General features: G+C 35.1%; 2 protein-coding genes across 3 annotated transcripts; one reads left to right on the plus strand and one right to left on the minus strand.

Moving 5' to 3' along the window:
* The first annotated feature begins 515 nt into the window (after positions 1 to 515).
* On the plus strand, positions 516 to 13,744 carry LOC107419822 (uncharacterized). Its single transcript, XM_016028634.4, has 39 exons — positions 516 to 777; positions 1,557 to 1,633; positions 1,737 to 1,836; positions 2,166 to 2,273; positions 2,740 to 2,856; positions 3,313 to 3,463; positions 3,809 to 4,056; positions 4,177 to 4,365; positions 4,542 to 4,618; positions 4,710 to 4,827; positions 5,018 to 5,101; positions 5,390 to 5,485; positions 5,629 to 5,730; positions 6,039 to 6,107; positions 6,400 to 6,495; positions 6,588 to 6,695; positions 7,146 to 7,259; positions 7,482 to 7,565; positions 7,691 to 7,819; positions 8,228 to 8,426; positions 8,543 to 8,683; positions 8,770 to 8,813; positions 9,495 to 9,578; positions 9,680 to 9,748; positions 9,848 to 9,924; positions 10,229 to 10,298; positions 10,410 to 10,559; positions 10,897 to 10,962; positions 11,047 to 11,191; positions 11,350 to 11,414; positions 11,513 to 11,578; positions 11,783 to 11,876; positions 12,183 to 12,219; positions 12,359 to 12,416; positions 12,542 to 12,652; positions 12,744 to 12,811; positions 12,911 to 12,977; positions 13,099 to 13,167; positions 13,274 to 13,744. Exons 1-39 carry the CDS (start codon positions 751 to 753, stop codon positions 13,355 to 13,357), a joined length of 3,858 nt encoding a protein of 1,285 aa, XP_015884120.1. The 5' UTR covers positions 516 to 750; the 3' UTR covers positions 13,358 to 13,744.
* Positions 13,745 to 14,183: 439 nt separating this feature from the next.
* LOC107419823 (protein NLP4) lies at positions 14,184 to 19,793 on the minus strand. Of its 2 annotated transcripts, none has more exons than XM_016028636.4 (5): positions 19,187 to 19,793; positions 17,518 to 18,553; positions 16,706 to 16,750; positions 15,718 to 16,624; positions 14,184 to 15,511 (listed from the first exon to the last, which is right to left on the minus strand). In XM_016028636.4, the coding sequence occupies exons 2-5, from the start codon at positions 18,412 to 18,414 to the stop codon at positions 14,640 to 14,642; spliced, it is 2,721 nt and encodes a 906-aa protein (XP_015884122.1). In that variant the 5' UTR covers positions 18,415 to 18,553; positions 19,187 to 19,793; the 3' UTR covers positions 14,184 to 14,639. The 2 variants fall into 2 exon arrangements, with proteins under 2 accessions (XP_015884122.1, XP_015884123.1); XM_016028637.4 differs by lacking the exon at positions 19,187 to 19,793 and adding an exon at positions 18,768 to 19,134.
* Positions 19,794 to 20,587: the final 794 nt, after the last annotated feature.

Here is a 20,587-nt window from a genome sequence, read left to right on the forward strand (position 1 = left end):
TTAGCTTGTTGTGGGTAAAATATTTATGTCAATCTGGCGACACGGTGTTTGGTCATTTCATTTACCAACTTCACTCAATTTCAAGCTCCAAACGGATCCAGATTTGGCATTTCGATATCACATTTCCAAACCACTCGTTTTTCCTTAGTGGAATATTGCCAAATTCCACTTCCATTTACGAAGCCTGAATCAGTTCACACTTCACAATAAGGTCCCCTATCTGTAATTTCTGTTTTGGTAATAATTGACCGAAATAACTGCAACGTTTATCAAAAAAAAAAAAAGAAAGACCGAAATAACTGCAAGAGTACCACTTGTTGAGTTTACCAAAATAGCCCTCATGCTTACGAACCATGTTAAAGGTTGTGGAAAATTAAATTAATAATAATAATAACAACAATGAATAATAGAGCATCCGACAAACTAGCCGAAAGCAAGGGGTATTTTTAATGTAAAATACGTAAATATTTTTGTTGCTCTCTTTCTCCGATTTAAATGCTCTTGGAGAGCGTGAATTTCCCAGCGTGGAAGTTTTGGCTAAAAGTCTCTCCTCCAGTAACTAAAACTATAAATACAGTTTTGACTCTTTTTAACACACTTTATACAAACAAACTCCTCAACGGCTAACTTTCCGCTTCACTCTCACTCTCTCTCTCTTTCTGCTCATATCCCGTCATTCTTTCTGGAGAGAGTCTTCACACATAGATCGTGGTAGCTCTGCTCTCGCAGTGGACCTCTCAGCCATCCACTATGAGGCTTCGTCTAAGCCTTTTCCAGGTCTGAGTTACCCTCCGTTTCTTTATTCTAACTTGAATCGCCATTTCTTTTTCTTTTTTTGGGGAAAAAATGGTCATTCAATCTCTTCCTTATTTTCTAACCGATTGATATTTGATTACCCAAAAAAAACAAAAAAACCGATTGTATATTTGGTTTGTGTTTCTTTAATCTTTCACTTTCTCTTTATCGGACTTTTTTTTTTCTCTATTATTCTTCTTCTACCTCTCTCTCTGTTATCGTTCTTTCTTTCATCTGGATCCTTTTTTTTTTTTTTTTTTGTTTCTTTAGTCGTGGAGAAAGAAATGGTTATTCATTTTGCGTTCCTAGGAAACGAAAAAGGAAAAAAAAAAATGTCGGACTTTTTCGTTGTTTGATGTTTTAGTCTTGTATTTGAAAGAGAGAAAAAAAAAATCTTGTTTCTTAAAATTGTAAATTTCTCCGTTTTCAACTTTCTTAGTTTTTTTTTTTTAATAGAATTTGTTTAAATTGTGGCCGACTTCATTCTGTTCTTTATTCATTCCGATTCTCTCTCTCTCTCTCTCTCTCTCTCTCTCTTTTTTTTTTTTTTTTTTTTTTTTTTTTAATTACAAAATAAATATTTACTACGTTTTGCTTTCAGAAAAAGAGATGAAAAAAAAAAAAAAGACTTAAAATTTTGTTTAGTTTCTGCTCTTTAGAATTTGTTTGATTCTTTCTTTATTATCTGCTTTACTTTCATACAGTTGTCGCATATTTGAATTCTGTGATTTACTGAATTGGATGATTTATAAAATGCGCAGGTGTTATTTATTGTTTGCTTAGTACATGCTGAGCGGTCTGATGTTAGGTTTCTTTTGACACCTAATAACGTAGAAGGGTGGGGCTTCCTTTGATATTTTTTTTTTTGTTTTTGTTTTTGTCGATATTTATTTTTAGTAGATGTTAAATGTTTATTATTATTTTTTCTGGTCGTTGCGTAGAGAAAGCCATGCTGAAGGATATTGTGCGATGTATGACATTTGCGGAAAACGCGCTGATGGAAAAGTATTGAACTGTCCTCATGGTTCCCCATCTGTGAAGGTAAGCGTTGGAAAGTGTCATTTCAGTTCAGTATTAACTGCAAAGTTATGATCAATCAAACTACAATTTTTTTTTTCTTTTTTTTCTTGGTGGATATATATATATATATATATATAGAGAGAGAGAGAGAGAGAGAGAGAGAGAGAGAGAAACGGAGACAGAGTTGTATATTTTTGTATGAATCTGTTTCAACTTTTGTATAGTTGAACATGCAAAATTGTCTCTGCTCATTTTTTATTGTGCATTTAATAAATTGAATGATGTGATTATGAATTAGAGTAACTACAATCGTAACTTGCTTTTATTTACCCTGTATTTTCTGTATACAGCCTGATGATTTGCTCTCAGCAAAGATCCAAAGTTTATGTCCAACGATTACTGGCAATGTTTGTTGTACAGAAGCTCAGTTCGAGACATTACGCACACAAGTCCAGCAAGTAAGACTTTCTAGGACATCTGAACTTTATATTCTTGCTGACCCATGCATCTAATGGTGGTTTATGTGATTGAGTACCATTCGTAAGGTTTATATCATTTCAAAAGAAAAGAATGTTATAAATGTCTGACAAACTTGTTTAAGCAGAGGAAGCTTTCTTGGTCTATTGTATGTTTTTTCAACAACTAGCCTAATGTTTGTTATAGCGACGACTAAATTTTCCCACCAGTACCTCTAGTCCCTGCATTCCTTTTTAACCACCAGTTGCACATTTGATCATACCAGTGAATCAACCATCAGTTTGGATAAGTTTGCTGTTCATTCTCTTTTCAGGTCATTGGTATGTATGTGATGGTGGACCATAATCCCTATATATATGAACTAGCTCATCGATGATAATTCTAATCTCTTATCCCTGATATGGTATTTTTTATGCTTATTTTCTTAATTCGTTTACTGTTTTGCAGGCGATTCCTTTTCTAGTAGGTTGTCCAGCATGCTTGAGAAACTTTTTGAATTTATTCTGTGAGCTTACGTGCTCGCCAAATCAGAGTTTATTTATCAATGTGACTTCTGTTTCTAAGGTCTGAAATCCCTACTTAACTATTTATTGGATTATTATCATAACAAGTTTAGAATCAGAATTTATTTGATGTTTGAAGCCTTTTATTTTATTAGTTTGGGTTTGAAAATGTATGCATAGAGAAGCGAAGACTGATAGCTCATAATTATTGGAAAATAGGAAAATGACAAAAGTAATTAGGAGATTCAATTTTTTAAAATTTTGAGATTATTTGGTATTGATATAATATAAGAAATTTTATACAAATACTATTACCTTTTATTCTTGAAAATAAGGATAATTTGAAAATTTTAGGAATAATTTGTCTCTCTTTTTTGGTTCGATGCACATTTGGAATTTCTATAGTGTTTACCTCTCTTTTATCATTAGGATTTCTTTTGAATAAAAAGCTGTGGATATTACATATGTTTGTAGAAGAATACAGATTGTATACAAATAAGCTGATTCTTTTTTTCAGGTTAATAACAATTTGACCGTGGATGGCATTGATTTTTATGTAACTGACAATTTTGGTGAAGGGTTATACGACTCCTGCAAGGATGTAAAGTTTGGTACCATGAATTCTCGAGCTCTAGAATTTATCGGTGCTGGTGCTCAAAATTTTAAAGGTAGTACAGTTCCTTCTGAAATATTTCCCCCCTCTATGCATGTCAATGTTCACATACTATTCAGCTGGAGAGTTACCAACAGTAAAACAAAAGAGTGGTGGATACATTACCGTATATCAATGTTTACAAACCTAAGAGTTTGGGGATGAGTACAGAAGAAGTAAATCATTTATAACAAGAGACTTGAGTTGGGATTGAAATGACATCTATTTTTGGTTTATATATTTACATTTTTTAGCTGCAATTCAATCATATACTCTGTACTTCTGAGTTCTTGCATGTGATTTTCAAAAAAAAAAAATTCTTCTGTATAACTTCTTGTGCTTAAACTGTGATTTTTGCCAGATTGGTTTGCTTTTATAGGCAGACGAGCGCTGCCTAATGCTCCGGGTTCACCATATGCCATCAAATTTGGGTCAAGTATCGATGAGTCTTCTGGAATGAGACCTATGAATGTATCTACTTACTCATGTGGTGATATTTCACTGGGCTGTTCCTGTGGTGATTGCCCTTTGTCTCCAGTGTGTTCAAATGCAGTTCCTCCTACTTCTCAAAACGCAGGTTCTTGCTCAGTGAGAATTGGCTCCCTTAAGGTGGGGAATCGTGTGGTCATTATTTTCATATTGGGTGAAATTACTTTTAAGTTCTGGTTGGTAGTGTCAATTTCACCATGGGTGCTTTTCTTATATGATTTTGTCATTTGATTACTGTAGGCTAAATGCATTGACTTGGCTGTGGCTATCCTATACATTATATTGGTTTCTATATTTTTGGGATGGCGTTTGTTTCATTTGAATCGGAAAAAGAACCCAGCTTCTAGAACAAAACCATTATGGAATGTGATGGAGGGTGGTGAACTTCAATCTGTTGCACAGCAAAAGGAAGAGAATCCTTCAATGCAGGTGTGTCCCTATATTTAACTAGTCTGGCAGAGTATTGTTTTTAATAATATTTTTCTTTGGGCAGCAATTAAGGATTTGTATTCAATTTTTAGACAGATACACTATAGATAATTTTAGCAGTCTATTTTTCTTTTACTGACAAAAAATAATTTCATTTGTCTGAGTCTTATAATTAGATGCTAGAAGATGCCCCCCATACCCGAAATGGCGTGCGACTTTCATTTGTTCAAGGATACATGTCAAATTTTTACAGGTCACTGCCTACGTCAATAGTTTAGGCAGAATGATTGACACATCAGTCAAGACAGAATGATTTTTGACTTCTTTTTACATATTATCTTCAGGAGATATGGAACATGGGTTGCTAGGCATCCAGTTACTGTGTTATGTTCATCCTTAGTGATTGTTTTTGTACTTTGTTTGGGTCTAATCCGTTTCAAGGTGGAGACACGACCAGAGAAGGTTAGATTTGACATATATATAGTTTTTCTTCAGTTGTATTTTGTTATTGTGAATAATGGATTATGCAAAATAAAGGTAGTGGATTGCACCTTCTAACAGAAGCACTTGGCGGTAGTACCATTTATTTGAGCAGGATTCAGTAGAACATTAGATAGCATCTTTGTTCAAATTACTGTATACATTGTTTCAGCTATGGGTGGGTCCTGGGAGCAAAGCAGCAGAAGAGAAGCAATTTTTTGATAGCCGCCTAGCCCCATTTTACAGAATTGAACAGGTTCTGCAGTGCATAATCTTTTTTTTTGTATTATCTGTCTCCTTAAATAACTGTTCGATAAATGTGTTAAATCATTAAATGTTAGTAGAGTTGGAAGGTTGCCAAACATGTAAAATTGCGAGATCAATATTATTTACCGATTATATATTTTTAGGACACAATTACTTTACTGATCACGATGTGCCTATTTATCCTACTATATCTGCAAAATGGTGTTTCAGCAGTTGTACTGCTATTTTAATATTATTTTAAATTCAAGTGATACTTATGTAATCTATCATTCCCCAGCTTGTATTAGCAACAATTCCCGATCAATCTCATGGAAAATCACCAAGTATTGTGACGGAGAACAACATCAAATTACTATTTGAGATACAAAAGAAGGTATTTGGTCTGTCTAGTATATTAGTTGTCAGCAGTATGGAAAGATAATCTATTTGCAGAGGACTTTGCACAGTTCTAATCATTTGTTTCATCATTTTTCTTAATTAAAAACACTGGTAGTCATTATTACTCATCTTTGACAGGTTGATGAAATTCATGCTAATTATTCCGGTACAACAATATCTCTTGCTGATATTTGCATGAAGCCACTGGACCAAGACTGTGCCACTCAAAGTGTGTTACAGGTAGAACTCTTGCGTAATGATCTTATTAGGGGGGGAAAAAAAAAAAAAAAAAAAAACACAATCTTTCTCATGGTGTTTATACGAGTAAACATGACTGTAACATGCACTTTAGGTGCATTTTAGTTATGTGGCTATGCTAATCTTCCTTTTAGCATTTTATGAGTCACTATTTGATTGTTCTATGCCTTTTCTAATTGTTAGGCATGTATCTAGCTGTATATTTATGTGTTGTTTTTGTTTTTATGTTTTTATTTTTATTTTTATTTTATTATTGTTTTTTTTTGGGGTACTTATCTCCATGGAAGCAGTATTTCAAAATGGATCCTGACAACTATGACGATTATGGTGGAGTTGAACATCTTAACTATTGCTTTGAGGTATATTGTTCTAATCTGCACTGGACGGTTTCTAATGTTTCTGGACATTTTTCCCAAAGTTTGTACACACGGTTATTCCATTTGTGACTTTCTTCTCAACATGTAACAATCATCTTGCAATTGTACAATTGATAATTAAATGCTAAAAGCTCAAGCTTTTTGGAAGAACAATGTCTCTTTAACAAGCACGATACATATCTTTATTAATACAATTCTCCATTTTCCTAAGAACTATTCTTGTTTCTTGACAAGGTCACCCATTGACATCTTTTTGTGTTGTGTATTATTGAAGCAATATTCCTCTGCTGACAAATGTATGAGTGCATTTAAAGCCCCTCTTGATCCCAGCACTGCATTAGGAGGTTTCTCGGGTAACAACTTTTCTGAGGTAATATTTCTGTCCCTTATTTGCCTCTGCGTTATATTGGATGGATTAATCAAAATGTACAACGAACCTCATATATGATATTCCTAAGACAGGCAACAGCATTTATAATAACTTATCCCGTAACAAATGCTGTTGATAAAGAAGGGAATGAAACTAAAAAGGCAGTGGCTTGGGAAAAAGCTTTTATCCAGCTAGCAAAGGTTCATTCTTCTGTTCCTTTCTTATAGCAGTGATAGTCTCATTTCTGTAATTATTTATTGTTTGCAAGCTTTTTACTGTGCTATGCTTAACTCTTAAGCCGCAAATTAGTTTTAGTTTGATTTTAAATTTTATTGTGACTTTTTCTACTATATATATCACTGTAATTGCAGTTAGCTTTTCTTCTGATCCTTTTAGACATGTTGCTATTGTTTAGTGGTTGTCTCATGCTTGGGTTCATTTTGCCTGTCCAGATGTTGTTGGTCTGTGCAATTTCATAGAAAAGTGTCTTTTCTTGTTGTTTTGACATTTTGGGATACTACAAATGAGCAGAATTTGTGTGCTTGGTTTACATGAAGTTACATGCTCCTCTACTAATTTTTTGTCATTGTTTTATATCTTTACTTAAGCTTGCTCTTAATCTCATTCCCTTGTTCTCTTGTCTACTATAGGATGAGTTGATGGAAATGGTGCAATCTAAAAATTTAACACTTTCCTTCTCATCAGAAAGTTCAATTGAAGAAGAATTAAAAAGAGAAAGCACTGCAGATGCCATTACTATATTGGTGAGTTTTGCTTCTGGTTTATTTGTTCATGTATTTGTTGTGTTCGCCAATCTATGTGTTTTTAGTGCGTGTGCATTTGTGTACTTGTGTATGAGTTGAAATAACATTTCCTAATTCACAAGTAGTGAAAATCTTCATTCCATTATCGGTAAATATGGGATATTATCGATCAAGTGAACGCTTTGTAATTCATTATTTATCTTTGATCTCCCTTCGTTGCAGATAAGCTATCTAGTGATGTTTGCCTACATATCTCTTACTTTGGGTGATACACCTTCTTTATCCTCCTTTTACATCTCATCTAAGGTATATTATTCTTCTTGTCTAGGACTGCAAAACTTTTAATTTGTCTTATTAGATTGTGTGCAATCTATATTGGAGCAATGCATTATACTTTTGATTATTAAAATCATCTGATGGTTGGATTCAAGGTATTGCTTGGTCTCTCTGGAGTTGTGCTTGTCATGCTCTCTGTTGTTGGGTCAGTTGGATTTTTCAGTGCTATTGGAGTAAAATCTACTCTTATCATTATGGAAGTTATACCTTTTCTTGTTCTAGCTGTAAGTTCCCTCCTTTTGTATCTTTTATATTTTATGTCTGATATATATACATCTTTCCTTGCGTTGTACTGTAGATGAAGTGGTACTCTTCATTTAAGAAATGTCATTCAATCAACACTATTGTGAATACGGCTTCTTATTTCATCTAATAATTTGGTTCCTTATTGATGGACTTATTTCAAACATTCTTTCCTAGTTACCCAAAAGAACTATTGAATTAAAATCAGAGAAATTAAGGAATCCTTTCTTCGGGATTCAGATGGCATCCACTTAGATAAAATAAAGGATATTATATGCATATATAATATTTTGGTCTTGGCTGGTAGGCAGAATTTCTGTCTTAATATTTTTTTTACTGATATGATTTGTGAACCCGTAGACAGTATCTGAAATCTATCTTCATATCAGGTTGGGGTGGATAATATGTGCATCCTGGTGCATGCTGTTAAAAGGCAACCAATGGAGTTGCCTTTAGAAGGGAGAATAAGCAATGCACTTGTGGAAGTTGGACCATCCATAACATTAGCTAGTCTATCCGAAGTCCTAGCATTTGCAGTGGGAAGTTTTATTCCTATGCCAGCATGTCGAGTGTTTTCCATGTTTGCAGGTCAGAAATTTTTATTTGCAACTTTAATACTTCTGACATAGTTCTTGTACTTTTATTATTGGCAAAGTATTTGTGTCAGGCATATTATTCAACTTGATTTTGATATTCTTTTGCAGCACTTGCTGTTTTTTTGGACTTCCTCCTGCAAGTTACTGCTTTTGTTGCTTTGATAGTATTTGACTTCTTACGATCTGAGGATAAGCGGGTTGATTGTTTTCCATGTTTGAAAGTTTCATCTTATGCCAAATCTGATAGAGGTATCATTATAGCTTTCATCTGCATGTTTGTTTCTTGTTATTAACATCTTATCTGATTCAAGAAATAATGTCATTTGGAAATGTAGGCGTTGGTCAGAGAAGATCTGGTTTGTTGGCAAGATATATGAAGGTGATCTACCAAGTTTTTGATAATACTGATATTGCCAATCATATATGTTGTAGAGGTTGATATTGACAAGCTATATGATTCAGGATAACATCATACTCAATTATCTTTCATAGTTGTAGAAGATCTTAAGATCCTTAGTTTTTAGATTAAGTTTCAGTATCATTCCCATATGTTGATCATACCATTCTACTCATGTCTTGACTCACATGGTGGAATATTGAGTGGCAAATTGTTTATTAGCTACCGATAATGTATCCAGAATTTATCTATCAAACCTTCCTTCCTGGGGTATGCAGGGTGTACCGCAGAATAAATTAAAAACAAAAACATAAAGAATATATGCACAATGCATTGTGCTGCAAATTTTCTTAAATGGCTACTTGTACTTGGTTGGTGTATGTAATTCTGCACATGTTCAGTTCTGCAATCTTAATAGATAATGGAGCCCTTGCATCAATATCATTCCATCTCAGAATATGGTACTCCTATCTTATTTAGCCAGTCTTGCTTGTGGACCTTAATTTAAGTTTTATACTGAGGACTACAAATTATAACTATTTTGTCTAGTTTAGTAGCCAATCTTATTTATGTCATTATTTCTTCCCTGGTGTGAACCTTTTTGTGGTGTTTTCTCCCTCGACTAAATTTTGAATCATGTTGATTCTAATTTTGCATTTTCAGGAGATCCATGCACCTATTCTCAGCATCTGGGGAGTAAAGATAGTTGTCATTTCTATCTTTGTCGCTTTTACATTGGCTAGCATAGTAAGCTATGCTGAATTTGTTTCAATCTTTTTTTCTGTAGAAGTATCATTTTCGCCTTCTTGCCCTTTCTTTAGTTTGACTTCTGATTTTTTTGAACATAGGCATTATGCACCAGGATTGAACCTGGTTTGGAACAGAAGATTGTTCTTCCCCAAGATTCTTACCTTCAGGTCTAACTCAAATGGGAACTCATTGAATAGGACATTGATGTTGTCAAAGATTTTCAGTGTTATGATGTTGCTTTCTTTTTTATTCTTTTCTTTTTGCAGGGGTATTTCAATAATGTTTCAGAATATCTCAGAATTGGACCCCCACTATACTTTGTTGTGAAGAACTATAATTATAGGTATTGAACTAATATTAATACTTGCTCTTTACTCTTGCTTGATGTTGTCAATAGGTTCCTCATATTTCTCTTTTAGGACAAGTCATATGCTAAAAACCTAATGAGGTTGGTGCTGTTAGCAAGGAAACATTCACATTTTTTTTTTGGCCAAAATTATTATAATATTAACAATATGTTCATCTTGTGTATCTTTAACAAAGTATGTGAACCCTGTCTTATTATGAAATGGAAAAAGTTAGAATATGCAGATTCTGTTTACTTCTAAATTGAAGATTTCCTCATGATGAATTTTCTCTACTCTCAGCTCAGAGTCAATACATACAAACCAGTTGTGCTCAATTAGCAAATGCAATTCAGACTCTCTTTTGAATGAGGTAAAACCATCTTCCTTTGCTCGATTAGATGCTTTCCCTGCTTACTGCTTATCAAATCTGATCGATAATTAACCTTCTTAATTACTTTAATTCTCTCTCTTCTTGCTATAGATTGCTAGAGCATCACTAACTCCAGAATCAAGTTACATTGCTAAGCCAGCTGCTTCATGGCTTGATGATTTTCTTGTGTGGATATCCCCAGAAGCATTTGGTTGCTGTCGGAAGTTTACAAATGGGAGTTATTGCCCCCCTAATGATCAGGTCAAGAAAAAAGCATTATTGGCAATCAATAGATCCTGTGTCATTCATTCCTAAAGTAGTTTTAATACCAATATAGTAAAATCATGTTTTATATCATTTGAATCATTCTAAATGGTTCTGTTTAGTTCAGCATGTTCTGTAAGTAGGAAACTACACCAATTTTGAAGAGTCTAATTGGACATCTTTTTACATCTGATATCTTGCTTAGCCATACATCACGTTTGGTTTTTTTTCCACAATACATCACTATAGTTACTTTTAAGAATAAAAAAGTTCAATTCTTTTATTCTTTTCGGAACCTCTTGCATTCTAAAGTAAATTAGTTTTTCAAATCCAGCCTCCTTGCTGTTCTTCCAATGGTGGTCCTTGTAGCTTGGGTGGAGTCTGCAAAGATTGTACCACGGTAATTAAGAAATCCCCAGCCTGGATGCTTTGTGGGTGTTTATGTGTTTGTGCATCAATCTCATTATTATTCTGGATTGTCCAGTGCTTTCGCCATTCAGATCTTCCTAGTGATCGTCCATCTACCTCACAATTCAAGGATAAACTTCCATGGTTCCTTGATGCTCTACCCTCTGCTGACTGTGCAAAAGGTGGTCATGGAGCTTACACTAGCAGTGTGCAACTGAAAGGTTTGTAGGATGGGCATGATTAACTTCCAATTTTACTGTGTAGGACGAAAAATTGCATCAATATTTTTGCTGTTTTCAGGGATTCATGCTTTCCCATATTAATTAGTATAACATGGTTTTGAAATCCATAATTTGTTTATTATTTCTCTGGTCATCAGGCTATGAAACTGGTGTTATTCAAGCATCATCGTTTCGAACATATCATACACCTTTGAACAAGCAGGTTTGAAGGGTCTTTGAATTTAGGATTGCTGTGTTGTATTTTGACTCTTATGTAATTTTTATCAAAGAGAGCTTGACTCTGATGATAATTCATTTTAGATTGAATATGTGAATTCAATGAGGGCTGCACGAGAGTTCAGTTCAAGGGTTTCTAATTCGTTAAAGGTACTATTTTAATGCTACTTGCTGACTGAATAATAGTGATATTGCTTTGAGGTTTATTAAAGATTAAGTTTTCCTACTTAGAGTGGGAGAAACAGTCTTATCACTCTATTTATTCAGTGACGGAAACATGATACCTCTTATACTTCTTCTAAGCTGTGTTAGTCATTTTTGTCTATGAAACTGATTATTTATTTTTTGGTGCAGATCGAAGTATTCCCATATTCGGTATTTTATATGTTTTTTGAGCAATATCTTGATATTTGGAAGACAGCATTGATCAACCTTTCTATAGCTATTGGTTAGTAATTTCAAAACCCAAGAACTCAAGTTAGCATTATTAAGTGGACTACTTAAGCATTTATCTTAGACAACATTTCTGAGTATTTTTTATAAGTTCAGTAATTTGTGGTCTTGATTATCATGCCTATGACTTTTCTAATTGGATCTTGCCTTGCTGTGTTTTATCCTCATATTTCCTTTTGGGAGAATTTAGCTAATTATTACCTTTCTGTAGCTCAGCTCTATTTTATTTTTATAAAATTTGGATTCTACAATCATCTTTATCCTTGAAGCCACTGATTGGATCTTTATGATGATTTAACAGGAGCAGTATTTGTTGTTTGTCTAATTATCACATGCAGGTCAGTGTGACATATTTTTAAGCGTTGGGTTTAGATAAGGCTCCTTTAGAAAATAGAATATGAGGAAAGACAGTAGTTGACGTGATATGGAACTTATTTTGTTGCATTATTATTATCTTATTTTTCATATTGGTTGTAGTTTATGGAGCTCAGCAATTATTTTACTGGTTTTGGCGATGATTGTTGTGGATCTCATGGTAATATTTTTTTGTTTTTGCCTTCCTCTTGGTTGTTGTTATCTAAAAAAATTATGTTTCTCAATCTGTAAACAAATTAGCTTATTATTGTAATTTTTTTGTGAAATATTTATTACAAAATGCAGGGCGTGATGGCAATTCTTGAAATCCAATTGAATGCAATCTCTGTTGTAAACCTTGTTATGTCAGTGGGCATTGCTGTTGAGTTTTGTGTGCATATAACACACGCTTTCTCGGTCAGTATGAACGAAAACATATGTCGCTTATTATATATTATGAAATCAGGTCCATGCTAATATGTGTTGTTGAGAATATCTTGTGGAACAGGTGAGCAGTGGAGATAAAGAACAACGTACTAAGGAGGCTTTGGGTACGATGGGAGCCTCTGTCTTTAGGTATATATATACTCCCTTGTTTCTTGCTCCAACTCGGTCATCTTTGCTTAAGATCTTTATTCTCAATGAAAGCTTATCTGCTTTGACTTGATTTAACAGTGGTATAACTCTAACGAAGCTAGTTGGTGTGATCGTTCTTTGCTTCTCAAGAACGGAAGTTTTTGTGGTATTGACTCCCTCAACTCTCTCTCTCTCTCTCTCTCTCTCTCTCTCTCTGTGTTCAGTTTATGCAGAGTTCTACTTGTTAATGTCTATACTTTTCTCTCCCTAATTATGTTTTGCTGCAGGTGTATTACTTTCAAATGTACCTAGCTTTGGTTCTTCTTGGTTTCTTGCATGGTCTTGTATTTTTACCGGTAAGTTTTCCCTATACGGCTGTACTGTTGAACTACGAAAAAGAGAAGTATCCAAATCCTGCAGTTAAGTTGGATGACATTTTGCATTCTCTTTTCTTGCTAACAGGTAGTACTGAGCATGTTTGGTCCACCTTCAAGATATGTTATCGAACCGCAAGAAAGTCGGCAATCTGCTTCATCACAACTCTAAGACGCCTGATTTATTTATCATATCACAAGAATCTTTTCTTTTTGTAGGGTTGAGATTTTCCACGGAGACTTTTTGTATGACAAAAGGCATAGAATATTAAGTTAGCTCAACTTGTAAATTATATAATATTCTACGGGCGATGAAAAGAAATCAACAAGGAAGAAAATTAAAAAAAAAAAAAAAAATTTCACAATTTGATGAGATGAATCTCGTCCCCGGCTCCTTTTCAGATGCATAGTTGATTTATTTGATGTAACGCCTACATTCCATGCTTCTTCTTTGGAACTGAATCCACTTCAAATTTCTGCAAAATAATAATAATAATAATAATTAAAAAAAAATGGAATGAATTGTTCAAACAAAAAAAAAAAAAAAAAAAAAAAAGAAGACGACTTTTGATGGCATCTTCATACTGGCCTTTTGTACATATTAAACAGTCTGGGCCTCGATTTAGGCGGAGCTGAACTTGGGCTTATATAATGCGAACATAATGCAAAGTCGCGGGCCCAGCCCGACCCATCCAGCTCATGATTCCACTTTGTGCATGAACCAAATCTGTCTAGACAAAATTCACAGCTTTTTCCGCTGAAAACGAAACGCAATCGTGATATCAGCAACGGCAATAGTTTACCATAAAATGCATTTAAAACTGCATGACGTATGATAAGAGAGTATTTAGGAGACTAATATGAAAATTGGATTCTACGTAACGTATGCGGAACAATCTCGACTCATGCCACAACAAAAGGGCGGGTCCTTTCACAACAAAAAGAAAAAAAAAAAAAACAAAGAGGAGGAGGAGGACGACAACAACAACAACAACAACAACAACAACAGATGGGTCCACTTTATTTTATTTTGAATAAAACAATCATTTATTCCTACCCATTGTCCTCTAGCCCCTATTCCTTTCTAATATACAACTTGAAGCATTGACAGGCTACTACTTATGGTACAACCTAACAGGGAAGAAGAAAAGGTCCAAAAATAGACCTTTGCTAAAAGTCTTGTCAAAAGGAAAAAAAAAAAAAAACTTTGTTAAAAATCCTGAAAATTCTCACATTTCCACTCTTTTTTATTTATTTATTTATTTTTTTAACCATCTTGATGTTGACTAAGTGAGACCAGGATACTTTTTTTGTTTGTTTCTTTCTTTCTCTGTTCTTCTCGTCTTCGACAGCATCCAACCAGCATAGTGTCTCTTCCACTTTTGGGAACAATTTCTAGTTTACAAAGCTGTTTCTCCGTGAAGCCATTGATACGTAAAAACAGTGTCTTGGAATCATGAAGGGCCTCTCAAGTGATGACGCGAGACATGGAGAGACAGCTTAATAGTGTTGCTTTCAGAAGAAGATCGGTAAATCTCAATGCACTCCTCAAGATCAGCATCACATGTTAATAACACCCACTCAGAGTCATCATCCAAGTACTTTATATCAAATTGATCCATGTCTTCTATATCGAATCTCCTTGAAATTTCTTGCACTAATTCTTTAACTCCCCAGCTGTTATGCATCCGAAAACGTGTTTTCTCGTCTCCATACGTTACCTTTACCCTTTGAAAATCTCCTACTACTTGTGATCCCCTGCTGTTATCTCTAGGTAAGGTGGGAACATTCTCCTTCTGGTGGTGGTCACTCAGTGATTTATGGCTCCGAGATCTTTGCAATGGCTTACTGACATCTACAGTAGAGGCATGCAGCTCTGCTTCACTTCTGACCCTCTTTAGCATACCATCTCCAAAGTTTTCCCCGACCATCAGATCCTCGTTACCAGCAACATTTGACATGCGAGGCTGTTGCTGTGATCTGCTGGAACAGCTCTGGCTTGAACTGGAACTCTGACTGCATGAAGAGGAAGATTTTGATGCAGTGGCTTGGGAGCTAAACATGCCACCTTCAGGTTGCATGTTTGTTGGCTTTGGATGATCACGCTTTGATGTTGAAAATGGGTCGCTCCCTGATAAATTTGGAGAGGCTAGCTCTGGGAAGTTTGTGTAGAAGGAATCAATTTGGAAAGCACCTGATGCACCTTGGACTGAGTCTATCACAAGTTGGAGTTTTTGTAAGGAGTGACCAACCTTCTTAATCTTTCGAGAAGGCCAGCGCTTAATCCCATGTTGTCGGCATATCCGTTTCAAAGTAGTGGAACAAACTAAAATTGCAAAAGAGAACATCAATATGTAGAAACTTTACTGCAGATTGTTTAACATAATGCTTATATCTTATACATAATTGCGGCTTATGAACTCCTTTTCTATACATAAACGAAAATATATCATATATACATATATATGGAGCACGGGAATCCTCAGAATTACCCAGAACCAAAACATCATATGGGAAACAAAAATAATTTACCTCCAATACTCTTTGCAGCATCTTTTAGGCTACCAGCAAAATATTGTCGAAGCACTTGTAAGGTGATAGTTTTCTCTGCCTTGGTACGTCTTTTCTCACTTGTTTTTCCCACACCCAAACTTGAGCAGCTACCTTCACCAATAGTATAACAATCTCCAGCATACTCAACAGTTTTATTGTTTGAGTCTTTTTGTAGTTGCCCTAACTTTGATAGCTTTTCACCTGAATCTTCCATTGGTTTTTCCTTTGGGAATAATGAGATAGCAGTACCACCCTGCCGGACCTCTGTGAGAGAGGCAGTCGTCCCAGGTCTGGAATTGGAAGGCACTGTAACTTCACTGACTGGAAATTCACTTTCCTCCTCCAATTCCTCATCTGTAATGACCCGTAAGCTCCGGCAGAATTGTTGTATGATCAAGGACAATGAAGTTAGCATCTTCTTCTGTTCTTCAGGATCCGTGCAATCCACAGGCAAGAACAACTCCAAGACAAAGTCAGCTACATCGGCATGGATGCTCCTAAGTCGTATTGCAACAGCAGAACGCAATCCAAACATCCTGGCATGGTGAGAGAGAGGATACTTGGTCTTTGAAATGGAAGCTATGTCATCTGAGAAGCATGGTTTATTAGTCATGAATGCTTCCCCAACAATGCCTTGACCTTTTAATAAGTGATGCTCAGAGCAAGCCTCATGAAAAGCCCTGAAATGCAGATCTGCCACATGGCAAGCATGATCCACAGTTGAAACACACCAAGTGTAGTTATCATCAGAGTGTCGGCTGCCATCCTTGGCTTGCTGGATGCATGGAACCCAAGTTTGTGCTAAAGGCAACCTATGTGTCTCACAAGCAGATCTTAAGACCTCTTGAATCTCAGGTAATGAAGCTTGGCAGTACATGTTTCTTACCTGGTAAAATGTACTTGCTTTTAACCCTCAAATGGAGCATAGAAAAATTTAATATATTACTTTTCATTTTAAATCAGTTACCTTTACATTCCTGTTTAAAATTTCTGAACTCCTTAGATCAACAGCCTGCAAATTAGCCCTCATTAGAAAGATAAATTGAAATCTTACTTATAGTACTTCCATATCTGGCATATGGTTAGCAAGTTTACCTTTGACAGGTAAAGATCCCTTAATGGACTTGAACTAAAAACCTTTTTGTAACATAAAAAATAAAAAACCCAAACAGCATAAAAGACAAAAATAATAAAATCTTAAGACTCTTTCAAAATATATGCTTGTAAAGAAACTGCAAAGCATCTATGATAAGTGTACAGAAAAAGGAAGAACAATAAGAAGAAAGAAAGTTAAAATTTCAGAATCAGAAATGATTTTAATTACAAAATAATAAATAAAAGCTAGTAAAATAGATAAGCAACAGATTTAAATCTCCAATAGTTGTTATTGATCCCTTTATGCTAACCAACTAAAATCATATACCCACATATTTTTTCGAAACCTTAAATCATTTTGAAAATCAAGCGTTCTATTTTGGGTCCTCGAGGCAACAAGTCTGGGATTTTAAGCTTTTAAAGAAAGTCAAAATCACCCTTACAACAAAGTAAGAGTTATTTATTTATGGGTCATCGATCAGGAAAGAATAAGGGACTATTAAAATTAGTCAAGTAAACGTGGTGGTATTTTTGCTGATGCTCATAAGAAAATCAAAAGTATTTCATAGCTCATTAGAATCTATAACACCCGCTCGCTAACATAAATGACAGAGAAAATCAAAGGGAAAAACAGAACGCAGACAGAGAGAACAAAGTCTTTAACTTGAGCCAAGAAAAACAGACCTCGAGTGCCTCGCAAACACTTTCAAGCTCAGAACGGTACTTAATCTTCTGAGTTGTCAAGACAACCTCCACAACACCTAAGCAATTTCTACTGCCCTTTTCAAATATGGGAAGGGCAAGAGTTCCACATACATCATTCTGTTGAGCATGACTAACTCGCGGGTACTCTTCGTTTCTGAAGAACCGAACATCAGGAGTCCACTCAGGAACCTTCCGTGAGAAAACCCGACCGGGCAATCCCATTACCAACTCCTCAGAATCTTCCTCAGCTGAGAACTCGTAATTCACAGAAATGTCCCGGTACCTGGCAAGCTTGTGACAGCTAGGATAGACGGCGCAAGGTAGATTATTAGTAGTCAGTACATGTCTACCTTCTCTATGTACAGGTACCCATATTTGTACAAGGGAATTTTTGTCTTTAATGACATCTTTGATGAGAGCAAGTGCCCCGACTAATCTCTCCACCACTGAAGAAGCAGGACCTGGACTTGCCTTGGGTCCAATCCACCACCTTCTTCCCGGTTCACAAACTTGGAATGTTTGATCTTCCAATCCATCAGAACAACCTGCAACATCAATCATAGTCTGTGGAGAAGACTCAGTAGCCAAAGGACCCCTCTCCACAGGTTCATTGAACGATGCTTTGTGTCTCTCGTCTTGATTGCTCCTTTTGGATGGGTTTGTGCCCAACTCACTGTTAGTCTCCGAAGAAGGCCAAACAAATAAGGGGTCAAAGAGGGCATTAGAACCAGGAGGACTCTGATTTAGGAACCCAGATCCATCCGTTGTTTCCAACCAGCATCCTTCCAGGAACAGTTCATCCATGAAGTCCAAATCCATAGCAGTATCAGATGGAGCTCCAAGCACCAGGGCCGGTGATAGAACACTATCATCCATGATGACCCTTAAGGCAAAGTCCCACTATCAGATTCTGCCCACTAATCAAAGAACTATCTTGTTCCACAGCTGATCTGGATTGAGCTGATTATTCAATGGAATGAGTTCGAGGAACAATTCCACTCTCAAGTCTCCAAACCTGCCAAAAATCGGCAAGAAGATCCTTGTATTAGAACCGCTCAAAGAAGCAGTTGCCGAAACATTTTCAGAGAATCATTAGATAAATAACAAAAAGAAAACTTCGACTAAATCAAAAGCTTAACGATGAAACAAAGAGGAATTGTACATATAATATGAAGATTAAGCATCTCTTTTACTATCATAAATCTAATATGAGTGAACGAAACAGAAACCATTAAACGAATCAAATCAACAAAGCACTGACGGCAAAAGAATAGAATCTCATTGGAGAATCCCCACATCCTTCAAAGTTATGACAAATCCATCATACAAAAACAAAAGGGGAGTAAGAAAAAGAAAAATAAAATAATTTAATATAAACCCACTTCCCCACTGATTCTTCCAAAGGAAGAAACACCAAAAAAAAAAAAAAAAAAAAGAAGTCAGGGCCTTTCTCAACTACATTCATTACTCTAGTTTACACCCAAAGGAAGTCAATTTTCTTAAAAACATTTTGGACGAGATGATAAAAATAGAAGCTTGAAATCATACAACAAGAGCAACCATTTGTAAGACCCAAAAACAAGAGAAAACAAATGTAAGCAGAAATCAATAAATTTAATAAAAAGGGCATAACAATAACTTAACTTACTTATTTGGTAATAATAAGAATAACTTGGTGAAGATTCTTGAAGATACCCAAATGGGTACTGTGTATTATTTATAGGGGGTGTGTATTCTTTTTATCTTTTTATTTATTTTTTTTGTTGTGAATCCTGAAATAACAAAAAACAAGGCGGTCTGAGAAACCAGAAACATCAACAAGAAGGAGCGAGGTCATAAGAGCAACAAAGAAACCGTGTCCTTCCTCTGATCCCAAAGCTGGCAATTTCTTGGCCTATCTCTTTAGACTCCTTTATGATTCCCAATCAAAGGGTATTGTGGTAGACAAGATTCTAAATGCCAGAGATGGACCCCACTAGCCCACACTCCATAAGGTCATATAACCCCCTCTTGGCTCTTGAGCGTTGTTGTTCTCGCCGCGAAGTCAACCACCAGTTTTTGCTTTGTTAAGAGTATGAGCTCAGACAGATAGAGAAAGAGACGCTTTTCCATTGTAATATTGTTAAATAAATAATATAATTGTATCTTGAGTTGCTGATGTTATGGTTGGATTGGTGTTATTAAATTCTAAGTAAGACTGGGGAATCGGTTTGGAATCAGGATTTTCTTCAAAAGTGGGTTAACACTTTAATAATTCATGAACTGGTTTTGTGCGTGGCACATAGCCACCCTTTAACACATTTTCTATTCTCACACGGCTCTCTCTCTCTCTTCCTCTCTCTTGCTGTCTTTATGTTTTAATTTTATTTTACCGTGAAAGTAAGAATCTTTCGCTGTAACAATTTAAACAAGGTGCGAGTTTGTAATTGTTTTAAACTAATTATGTCCACTTATCAACTTCTCTCCCTTTTTCATGTTGGTTTTTAAAAAAAAACAAAAAAACAAAAAAAATCATTTTTTAATATTATTATATATTTACTTACCAAAAAAAAAATTATATATAATATATGCAGAGCAAAAGAACATATTTACATATATATATATATATATATATATTTAATACATATAGATAAAGTTAGTTCAGAGCAAAGGAATACATACATAAAGTTAATAACTATAGATTAGTTTTTTATCTCCAATTTTATGGATTATAATAATTTCTATTTTAAAAGAAAAAGAGTTTTTCCAATCCACTGTCTCACCGTGTGCGCGGATGTAAGAGGATTACCGTCTACCCCTCATTTTACACTATAAATTAGTTTATGGGGTGGAAATATGTAAAAATCTCATAAATATAAGAAAGGAGAATAAAAGCACGCGCTCAATCCTTTTAATTCATGCATATGACACTGCCTTTATGATGTTGCAATATTCGATTCTATTTTATTAACAATTAAAGCTGACAAGTTCATCCGAGCTTTATTTTTTAAACTCATTTGCCCTTTAAAATATTAGCACAGGGGTTAAACTCTTCATATGTGAATCTACT

The sequence above is a fragment of the Ziziphus jujuba genome, chromosome 5 (genome assembly GCF_031755915.1).
Source record: "Ziziphus jujuba cultivar Dongzao chromosome 5, ASM3175591v1".
Taxonomy (NCBI): domain Eukaryota; kingdom Viridiplantae; phylum Streptophyta; class Magnoliopsida; order Rosales; family Rhamnaceae; genus Ziziphus; species Ziziphus jujuba.

Excerpts from the sequence above, each read along its gene's own strand:
- LOC107419822 (XM_016028634.4), top strand. The coding sequence starts at position 751 with ATGAGGCTTCGTCTAAGCCTTTTCCAG. Across the intron at positions 5,486-5,628 it reads TATTTGAGATACAAAAGAAG|GTTGATGAAATTCATGCTAA; the intron begins GTATTTGGTCTG and ends CATCTTTGACAG. Across the intron at positions 5,731-6,038 it reads CCACTCAAAGTGTGTTACAG|TATTTCAAAATGGATCCTGA; the intron begins GTAGAACTCTTG and ends CCATGGAAGCAG.
- LOC107419823 (XM_016028636.4), bottom strand. The coding sequence starts at position 18,414 with ATGGATGATAGTGTTCTATCACCGGCCCTGGTGCTTGGAGCTCCATCT. Across the intron at positions 16,751-17,517 it reads GTGTTTGCGAGGCACTCGAG|GCTGTTGATCTAAGGAGTTC; the intron begins GTCTGTTTTTCT and ends GCTAATTTGCAG. Across the intron at positions 16,625-16,705 it reads TTTTAAACAGGAATGTAAAG|GTAAGAAACATGTACTGCCA; the intron begins GTAACTGATTTA and ends ACATTTTACCAG.